The following is a 10679-nucleotide window of genomic DNA, read 5'->3' on the forward strand; positions in this document are numbered from 1 at the left end:
CCCTTGGTTCATTTTCTCTGCCTGGAATCAGATGTGATGAGGCTGGAGCTGCAGCAGCCATTTTGTGAGCACGAGACAATCTTGTGGTTGAAAGCCCTAATTCCTTTCTGGTGGAGCAGAGACTTGGGAACCTGGTCACCTGAATGATTTAATTGAACTGCTGTTTGTGGAGCCTCAGGAAAGCCTGCACTGCCTCCCACATTTCTCATTAATAGAGGGAGCAATAAATCCTACTTTGTTTACATGCCTGTTATTTCAAGTCTCTGTAACCCAATTCCTAATGGAAAGAGAAGCATTTCCTTCTGCCCTTAGCTTTAGAGACCAGGGCAGAGGGAGAGGATTTGCCTTCCGCCAACCTGGAGTTCAGCCTCCCAGCTTGAAGGTTACCTTTGTTTTTTCTTGCATGTTCCTTTGGTTTGTCTTCAGTGATTGACGAAGAGCTGGTGCTCAAGGATTCCACACTGTTCTCTGGGGAGACACAAAAGTGAGGGCCACAGCAGTGACTCACCTGACCCCTGAGAGCTGTGAACACAGCCTGAGGTGGGGAATGTCTCAGACGCACAAGGGCTCAGCCTCAGCTCCCTCCCCTGTGAGACCGAGGGCTCTACATCCGAGATAATCACACTGACCTTGCCGGGAAGTTGTGAGAATTGTGGGAGAAAAAGGCCTGAGAATCCCTAGCACCTGCGCCTGCTGCACAGGTGTTTTGTGCCTTCCCTTTCCCATCCTTCAGTGTGTTCCTTAGGAATAGCAGTGCAGGGCCATTTTACAGATGGACATACTGGGACCCAGGGAGGACAAGGACCCCGAGCCTCTGGCCCCGGCCTGGCCAGTGCCTTGCCTCCCAGGGACTTCCCGCAGGACTTGGATGGAAGCCCCTAAGATCCACCTACTGAGGGAGCTCCCACCCCCATCCCACTGTGAGAAGTGGTCCTTCTGACCAAGCTGAGAAATCAGGGGTGTGCTGCCTGGAAGCCATAGCCTATTTTCTCCCCAAGCCCGGCAAGTCTCCCCGGCCTGGGGTGGGCTCCCCAGCACCCCATTTCTCCAGGTGACTACTCGGGTGTTACTGCCAGGTCCCCACTGCCTTGCGTTTCTTTTCAGCTGATACCCACAGGGAAGGAGGGATGTGGCCTGACACTACCTCCATCCCCACCCAGGAATCCTCTGTAGCTCAGAGATCCTGGTCTGCACCTGCGGGGCAGTGGCTGCCTGAACGTGGTCTCTGGTGGGCTGCTCAGGGTGCCAGTCCTCCTGGGGGTGGGGGAGGGGCTGTGTGGTCCTGGAGTGAAACAATGAGTAGGAAGACAGGGCTTCTCATGAGGTGGGGCTGTGATACCAAGGCCTGGGCCCTGAGCAGATGGTCATGGGGTGAGGGAAGGCTGCGGGAGTCTTGTGGGACAGGTGAGAAGACCAGGCCTGGGCTGAAACTCAGAGGCCTTCAGGGCCACACAGAATCCATAGTGCAAGGTGCAGGAGGCAGAGGTGGTTGAGAGGGGTGAGGCTGGGGAGAACTCAGGGGCTTGGCTGCTGGACCATGATTGTTTTCTAACTATCTTAGTGGGAATGTGGTTAAATTTCCAGGTGGAATTTAACTAACCATATCATATAAATCAGAAGATACCACTGTTATTTAAATAGACCAAAACCTAAACCACACAAATCAAAACCTATTAAAATGAAAAAGCAATGAATCCAGATATGGTCCCAGTTACTAGGGAGGCCGAAGGGGAGAATCCTGTGAGCCCAGGAGGTCAAGGCTGCAGTGAACCATGCTCATGCCACTCCACTCCAGCCTGGGTGACAGGGTGAGATCCTGTCTCTAAAACAAGAAAGAATGAAAGAGCAATGCACATCAACAGCAAAAATTTCAAACAACACAGGTTTCATGTATTGATATGATGAAAGAGCCTCACCTGAAGCTCTCGCTACCTATATAGATTTTTTTTTTTTTTTTTTTGAGATGGAGTCTGGCTCTGTTGTCCAGACTGGAGTGCAGTGGCACGATCTTGGCTCACTGCAACCTCTGCCTCCCAGGTTCAAGCGATTCTCCTGCCTCAGCCTCCTGAGTAGCTGGAACTACAGGTGTGCACCACCATACCTGGCTAATTTTTGTATTTTTAGTAGAGATGGGCTTTCACTATTTTGGCCAGGCTGGTCTGGAACACTTGACCTCAGGTGATCTGCCTGCCTCGGCTTCCCAAAGTGCTGGTATTACAGGCATGAGCCACCACGCCAGGCCAAGATTTTTGTAGGGCTAACTAAAAGTATTTTATGCACACATATACTTATATGCCCCTTGCTTTTGCTTTTTCAGTAAAAAAACTTGCCTGCTTACACATGAATACACAAATGAACCTTGAGGACATTATACTTAGTGAAACAAACCAGCCCCAGAGGACAAATACTCTATGCTGCTGCTCACAGGAGGTCCCTAGAGCATTCAGAGGCCAGGTAGAACAGTGGTCGCCAGGGCTAGGTCAGGGGGAACAGGGAGCTAGTGTTCAGCAGGGACAGAGGTTCAGTCTGGGGATGAGAAGAGTTCCGAGATGGATAGTGGGGATGGTGGCACAGCAATGTGAATGGGCCTAATGCCACTGAATTATTCTTAAATATAGTTAAGATCGTCAATTTTATGTGTATTTTATCACAATTTTAAGACTTTAAGAGTTCATCTGTTCATGCATAAGTCTCAGCCATACTTAGCCAAGTCCCTTGGAGGACCCTGTGGCTTTTTCAATCATCTTTTGCAATTTCCAAATTTTTTTAATGGTCACGCCTATAAAATAAAATAAAATTTCAGAATGCTCTAAATTTATTGGGAAGTTAAGCCTGGGCACCTATGCATGTAACCTGTTTGCTGTTCTGCTTCTGAGAGAGTAACCCTCCTCTGGAGGTTGCAATGAGCCGAGATTGCACCACTACACTCCAGCCTGGGTGACAGAGTGAGACTCCATCTCAGGAAAAAAAAAAAAAAAAAAGAGAGAGAGAGAGAGTAACCTTCCTCTTCATTGTTCCTGCTCTGTGAATGACCAGGAGAGACTGGGCACCAGACCTCCCGCTTCTAATCACTGGACTTTGTGACAGATTATCTGCCTCTTTATTGTCCCATACCTAACTCAGAGGATGGCACCCAGGAACCCCTGATAGTTGCATCTTCAGTGTGGAATAAGTATACCTGTCCAGAGAGAAAAGGACCGCTCAGCTAGTCAGATCCTTGTAATGTGAATGAAGCCTTCAAAGGAAGGATGCTGAAATTCTGCTAAACTTCCCAAAGCTTTGTCTAGATAAGCAATCCCAGACTTCTACACTTTGGAACACAGACTTCCATCCTCTGGATCCCTGACTGCTGAGTGGCCTGTTCTCAGCTTTGCGCTTGGAGAAGCTCTAAACCTGATTCTGATTCTTTTGGTTATTTTGGTTTGATACTCTCCCGTCACCAGCTTTAGTGGGACTGTTTTCCTTACACCTGAAACTCTGTCACTCTAACAGGTGACAAAGGGCATCTCAGTTTTCACCTGCATTTCTTAATTAGGAAGAAACTGTGTGTCTTTTTGGATGTTAATCATCCATCTTCTTGACTCTTTCTGTTAGTATCCTTTGCCCATTTCTCTACTGAAATGTTCTAGTTTCTAGATGATGCTTGAGAACCTTCATCTGTTATATTGATGGACACTGGCTCGTTTGTCACAGCTGCTGAAAATAATTCTCCTTCTGGCCAATTTGACTTTATCATTCATTTTCCTTATATTAAAATTTAACTTTCCCTTAATGAAATGCTTTGGGGTTTACTGTCTTGTTTAGAAAGGCATTCTGCAGCTGAAGCTTAAATATCTTTTGGAAACAAAATCTTGTTTTCTTCTAGTATTTTAACCCAATTTAATTTTTTAACTTAAAAAGTCTTTATTAAAATGTAAGTCTACTTTCATAATAATTTGGGAGAAATAGGAAAAGAATGAACTGGGTCTGAAACAGTCTCATAAAAAATGACAAAATAGGCCAGGCGTGGTGGTTCACGCCTGTAATCCCAGCACTTTGGGAGGCTGAGGCAGGCAGATCGCTTGAGGCCAGGAGTTGGACACCAGCCTGGCCAATATGGTGAAACCCTGTCTGTACTTAAAATACAATAATTAGCCAGGCATGATGGTGCACCTGTAATCCCAGCTACTCTGGAGGCTGAGATGGGAAGATCACTTGAACCAGAAGGTGGAGGTTCCCATGAGCCGAGATTGCACCACTGCACTCCAGCCTGGGTGACACAGTGAGACCCTGTCTCAAAAAATAAAATAAAATACACTACACTGGGCACTCCACTCATGTGACATGAGTTCCAAGCATCGGAAGGTCCCTGTATCCTCTATCTGTCAGAGTCCTTCAGGCTGTGTCCTGGGCCATTCCTCTCTTTTCCTCCTAGACACCTCACCAATGCCCACGGCTTCAGTCCCAGCGGATTTGCTGATGCCCTCACGTTTCTGCCTACTCTCCTGACATCTGGGCCTCTATCCACAGCAGCTGCTTCAGTCTTGGCTGGGAGGTTCCCACAGGACACTGACACCCACACATTGCCAACTGAGCTCCTGGCCTTCCCCCTTCTGCCAAACCTGCTCCACCCCAGCCTTGGCCATCTCAGCAAACAGCACTGTGATGCACAGGTGTCATGGTGGAGACAAGGCATCCCTGAGACCCTCTTCTCTCATTCCACACCCAGTCAGTCACCAGATCCCACAGACTCTGCCTCCTGAGGAGCACTGGACCCATCTGCCCCTGCCACCTGCACCCTCACTCTCGTCCTATTTTCTGGTTCTCCATGATTACCCCCACCTGGACTCCCCACAGCAAGTCTGGACCGAGGTCCCCACCCTCCAGCCACACCCCCAGGCAGTAAACTCCTGGAGGGTAGGCATTTTAACCATGCCTTTTATCTTCTTATTTAGATGCTTTGACCTCTGGGGCCTTCCTAAGGCTAAAGGACCTTCCCTTCCCTCCCCTCCCCCTAGGATTAGCCAATCCCTAGAGACAGAAAATGACTTGCCTGGAGCATACCTTTCAAATGCAAACCACCTAATGCACAGCTCACACCCCAGCCAGAGCCTCTATCAGCCTTTCACTTTCAGGACCACTGACCCCTCAGGGCCAGTGTCAGACAACCAGGGGCAGCCCTGTGCCCCAGAACCCCAAAACTATTCTAGCAAATCAGTCCTATGCCTGCTCACTCACCTCACCGTTCCTTCCTGTGATTCCACAGTGGAGGCTCCTGCCCACATCTCCCTCTCCTTCTGCCTCTTGGCCGACCCTGCAGTTTCTCTGGCACAGCCCTTCATGGTGCACCCCCTTCTGTCCTAGGGATCTGTGAGTAACCAGCCATCTTTCCAGAGACCTCACCACACTGAGCAATATAAAACCTGTGTTTTAAACCAGCAGGAGCCATGTCTGTCCCATCCCTCACCACCCCTAGGACTGGGTTAGTGATCATGCCAGGAGAGTGGCCAGGCCTCCTCAGAGTGCCCACCAGGGGCCACGGAGCAGCACCTGGGCACTGTGATTGAAGGACTCTGGCCCTTCTCTGGGCTGGGGCACAGGGTGATGCATGCTCACTCGGCATCTGCCTGGCCACAGCTGTGGGTGCTTTCTCAGGGTCAGGTGTGGCTTGGGATGTCGCCCTTTGAGTAAATGAACCTAGAGAAAGAGACTACTATCTACTCTTAATAGGCTAAGATAATTTGAAGAGGAACCTTTATTTCACTTTCTACATGCCCTGAAGGAGGTGCCTTGCCTGCCTTCCTGGAGTCCACATTCTGGACAGGTAAGAAGCAAACAAAAAGAAAAGAAGTGAGAGATGTTCTGGTAGCTGGGGCAGCCAGGGAGCCCATGGAGGAGGCGCCTTTGGAGCAGAGCCCCAAGGGGAGTGTGGTGACAGCATGGGGACATCGAAGCAAAGCCCGCAGGCAGAGCTGGGAGCTCCCCGGCCAGCATGGTAGGCAGGGTATGAGTGTGGGGAGCACAGGGACGAGGCCCTTGGGAGCCACAGAAGGACCAGGGTTTGACAGAGACATTCCCCACAGAATTGGGTCACATCTGATCCCCACTCACAGGTCAGTGTCCTTCCTTGCAGCTGGGTACACCCACACCTCCCTCCATCTTCTCATCCTCCCACCTGCTGTTCCCCCTCTGGGGACGCTGTCTCTGAGCTGCCCCATCTCTGCTCAAATATCACCTCCTCCAGGAAGCCTTCTTGATGCCCCTGTCTAAATGCTCCCACCACAATCACTGAATCAGCCTCCTATTTCAGCACTTCTGGGAACCATGCTGTCTATTTAGTTTGTTTATATCACTTATTTAACACATCTTAATAACATATTTTTTGATTGCAGTAACATACATACATATATGTATATAAAGAATACAATTTTCCATTTTATGGCATTAAAACTTTTTTATTATGGTTATACATATAAAACTTAAAATTTGCTATTTTAATTATTTTTAAGTGTATGATTCAATAGCATTAATTACATTCACAATGTTGTACAACCACTACCAATATCTATTTCAAAAACTTTTCTTTACCCCAAACTGGACCTCTCTCTGCATGAAACAACTCCCCATCCACCCCTCCTGAGCCCCTGGTGGCCTCCATTCCACCTTCTGTCACTGTGACTCTAATGCTCCACTAACTCGTAAGAGTGGAATCATACAGTATTTGTCTTTTCGTGTCTGGTTAATTTCACTTAGCATAATGTTTCCCAGGTTCATTTGTGTTATAGCATGTATCAGAATTCCCTTCCTTTTCGAGGCTGAATAACACTCTGTTGCTTGGATAGACCACATTTTCTCTATCTGTTCCTCCATTGGTGGACACTTGGGTGCCTTCCACTTCTTGGCTATTGTGAATAATGCCATTGTGAACATGTGCAAGCTAGTATCTGAGTTCCTGCTTTCAGTTCCTTTGGGTTCATCTCTAGAAATAGAATTTCTGGATCATATGTTAACACTGTTCAACTTTTTGAGGAACTGCCTATTTTTCTCAGTGGCTGAACCATTTTACACTTTCACCAACAACATAAAAGGGTTTCATTTTCTCCACATCCTTGCTGTGGAAAGTAAAAATGATCCTCTTCAAAGTTTCCTTTCTTGTTAAAGAATAACTCATAAGTTTGCTAATAACTCTTTGTTAAGACTATTCTATGTAGCTGTTAGACATGCTTATCGGCACGTAGTACATTCTGTGTACTTGTACTTCCAAGATATCTGTGCTGCACGTGCTCACAGGCACGTCCCAGCTTGCAGCCCCTTACCTGTTTAAAAAGTTTTGAGCTATTAGCCAATTGGGTTTTTAGTTTAGATTGTGAAGTCTGGCTCTAACCAACAGAGATCAGACACAGCAGTAAGGACAACCCCAAATGTGTAAAGGATAAATACGTCTGCCTTTTCCTTTGTTCGTTGTACTCTCGTGGCAAGATGGCTAGCGAGGGTACCCTTCCTGCAGGAAGTAAAAAGTGCTTTGCTGAGAGATCCTTTGTCTCAGTGCTGAGTTTTCTTTGCAGCACCAAGCATCTGTTTCTAACACTTGCCAACACCTGTTATTTTTTATATTTTTGGATAGCAGCCATCCTAATGGGTGTGAGATGGTATCTCATTTTGGTTTTGATTTGCATTCCCTTAATGACTAATGATGTTGAGTATCTTTCCTCCTGCTTGTAGGTCATCTGCATGTCTGTTTTTGAGAATTAGCTATTCAAGTCCTTTGCCCATTTTTGAATTTGGCTGTTTGCTTTTTGTTGTTGTTGAGTGTTAGGAGTTCATTCTATATTCTTGATATCGGTCCTTTGTCAAAGACTTCTCAACATGAGCTAATCTCAGATAAAAGTCTGGATCTCTCAAGCTTGGAGGGGACAGGGAAGGACAGCTCTTGACCCACAGGGCCGGGCGGTTGCTTTAGGCCGTGGGGTTGGAACAATGCCCAGTTGCTGAGCCAGCCCCTCAGAAGCAGGCCATGGTCAGCAATCAAACACAGATTGATTTTTGGAGGACAAGATCCTTATTGCCCACCCTGTCACCAAGCAAGCTGTACCAGGAACGCAGACCACCTTCTTCCTGCTGTGGGCTGGAGGCTGGTACAGCTGGTCCAGGAAATGCTAAAAATTCACTAAAATTTCCCAGCCTCCTCAAGATCTTCCCTGCAAGCTGTAAGCATTTCACTAAACTCCAGAGTTTCCGAATAGTTGCTTCTGATAATTCATGCCAGCAAAATTGTTTCAGGGTAAGGATTTCTGGAGCTTCCTACTTTGCCATGACATCACCCCCATTGTCAATGAGTTGCTTGCTCCATTTCCCTTATGAGCGGTTCATTGCTGGGGCACAGAGACAAACTGGTTTTTCTGTGTTGGTCTTGTAATCTGCAACTTCGCTGAGTTCATTCATTTGCTCTAGTACTTTCTTGTGGATTCTTTGGGATTTTCTATATAGAGGATTGTGTCATCTGTGAATAGTTTTACTTCCTCCTTTTCAATCTGGATCTTTTACTTCTTTTTTTCTTTTCCTTGCCTAATTACCCTGGCTAGAACTTCTAGTGCAGTGCTGAACCACAGTGGTGAAGGAGGGCATCATTGTTTTGCTCCTGATCTTAGAGAGAGAGCTTGCAGGCTAACAGGTTTTGACTGAGGCCTGTGATGTGCCAGGCTCTGGGGGGACAAATGCCCCTGCTGCATGGGAGCAAGACAATAAGCAACACAAGTGAGGAAAGGCTGAGAGGCCAGAGGGTAGAACGTGCCACTGAGAAAGTGAAACAGGGAACAGCAATGAGGGATGTAGGGCAGGCGGGGTGCTTCATTTTACCTTGTTTAGGGGAGGCTCACAGGAGCTCATTCAAATGTGGAGCTAACATTTGAGTGAGCTCCTGTGGGGCGTGAGGGAGGGAGCCCCAGGGAAATCCGGGAGAAGAGCATTCCCTGTGGAGGACACAGCAGTGCCAAGACACAGTGGGAGTGAGCCAGGTCTGGCCTGGCCAGGGCTGCAGGAATGAATGGAGCCAGTGAAGGGGAGAGCTGTTTGCTATACTCTCCTAAATGCTCAGATCACAGGTGCCTCCATCTCATCAGCCTATGTGCCCCAGCCCAGCACAGTGCCTGACACACGGTAAGTGCTCCATAAATATCAGTGAAATGATCGTGGGTCCCTGAGTGGCCTGATGTGGGCTGCATATGTGGATGGTGCACTCTGCCCACGAGGCCACCAGGCTGGGCTTTAGATGGCCCAAGATGAAGGCTAAATTACTGAAGACCGTGTTTTTCCACATTGCCAAATGAAACTCCTGCCTCCAGCCCTTCCCATCCCTCATAGCCAGAACTGGCAGGGGGAAGGCCTGGCCATCTATGAGTTTAGCAACCCCATGCCCTTTCTGGATGCTCCCAGCATGGGGCATGTGGACCTGAGAGGTAGCAATGAAAACCCGGAGTGCATCATGGCCTGATATGCGCACGGCTCCTTCAGCAGGGGCAAGCCTCTCCCAACCTGCTCCTCCTGGAGTCTTGTACCCGGAGCCTGGTGTCTTGGGAAATATCTTTGGCCGCTCAAGCAACAAGCCCCTCACACCTCCAGTGAGACTCAGGTGGGGTTTTGGCCCAGAGGGACTAACTATAGGCCCCTCTCCTGGAACAGGCCCTGCACTGGGTTAGGTGCTGAGGGTATGGGGCCAGAGCTCTGGGCGCTCCTGCAGCCCCCACCCCTGCCCACCCTAATGGGGAGGACTGTGGTCCACTCTGGCTTTCCCTGACTCTTCAGCCTGGCCAAGGTTTCCATCAGGAGCCCTCCGTCCTCTACTTCAGGGAAGAGGCCTTGCTCAAGGTCTCGAGGGAGGCTGTGGTTAAACCAGCCCCTCTGCCGAGGCTTAGCGAACAGCGTCCTCATCACAAAAATCATAAAGCTAGACATTGGGCAGTCTCCCTCTTAAATCCTTCCCGTCATCTGGGCAGAGCCCAATAGCCCTCCTGGGCTACAGGCCCTACCCAATGGGTCCATGCTGGCCTCCTGTCTCTCCCTTAAACATGCCACACTCACTCCTACCTCAGGGCCTTTGGGTGTGGCTGGCAGCTTAGAATGCTCTTTCCCCACTTGGCCTCCACGCCCCTGCCCTGGGCCCTCTGGCTGAGGCTGGGGTCCTATATGTACTTGGTTCAGCATCCCCAAACCTCTACCCCAGGTGGCTCAATGTCATCCTGGCCCCTACCTTTGTCCCAGCTCCTGCAACTAACCCCAGGACACGGGGTGCAGCAGAACTCCTGACTGGAGCCTCTGGACAGGCCCCTTGCCCACCTTGCCCATGCCAACCTCCCTGACCCACCTGACTCTGAGCCCCCTGGCCCTGGCTGTGGATCCCAGCTCTACCTGTCTGGCCTGGTTTTCTCACAAATGCACAGGTCCTCAACCAATCTCGATGGACTACCAAGCCATAGGGTCATAGGGTACCCCAACTAGGCACGACCCTCATACCAATAAACAAATCAATATAGTTTATCCGTCCTTCAGCTGTCCTGCAGTAGCATAATTATCTGCTTTGTTTTATGGGCATATTGAGAGTAATTTGTTATCTATAAACATTTCAAAGCTATCTTTTTTTTTTTGAGATGGAGTCTCACTCTGTTGCCCAGGCTGGAATGCAATGGTGTGACCTCGGCTCACTG

General features: G+C 48.8%; 1 protein-coding gene across 7 annotated transcripts in view; it reads right to left on the reverse strand.

The window, feature by feature from the left end:
- Positions 1-10679, reverse strand: part of CFAP100 (cilia and flagella associated protein 100) — an 86444-nt gene that overhangs the window by 38219 nt on the left and 37546 nt on the right. For all 7 annotated transcript variants that reach the window (XM_064362111.1, XM_064362110.1, XM_021667037.2 and 4 more), the window contains one exon: positions 388-468. In XM_064362111.1, coding sequence (XP_064218181.1) covers positions 388-468 — 81 coding nt within the window. The remainder of the gene's footprint in view (positions 1-387; positions 469-10679) is intronic.

This window comes from Aotus nancymaae, unplaced genomic scaffold (genome assembly GCF_030222135.1).
Source record: "Aotus nancymaae isolate 86718 unplaced genomic scaffold, 86718_ANA_hifiasm-v0.15.2.pri h1tg000046l, whole genome shotgun sequence".
NCBI lineage: Eukaryota > Metazoa > Chordata > Mammalia > Primates > Aotidae > Aotus > Aotus nancymaae.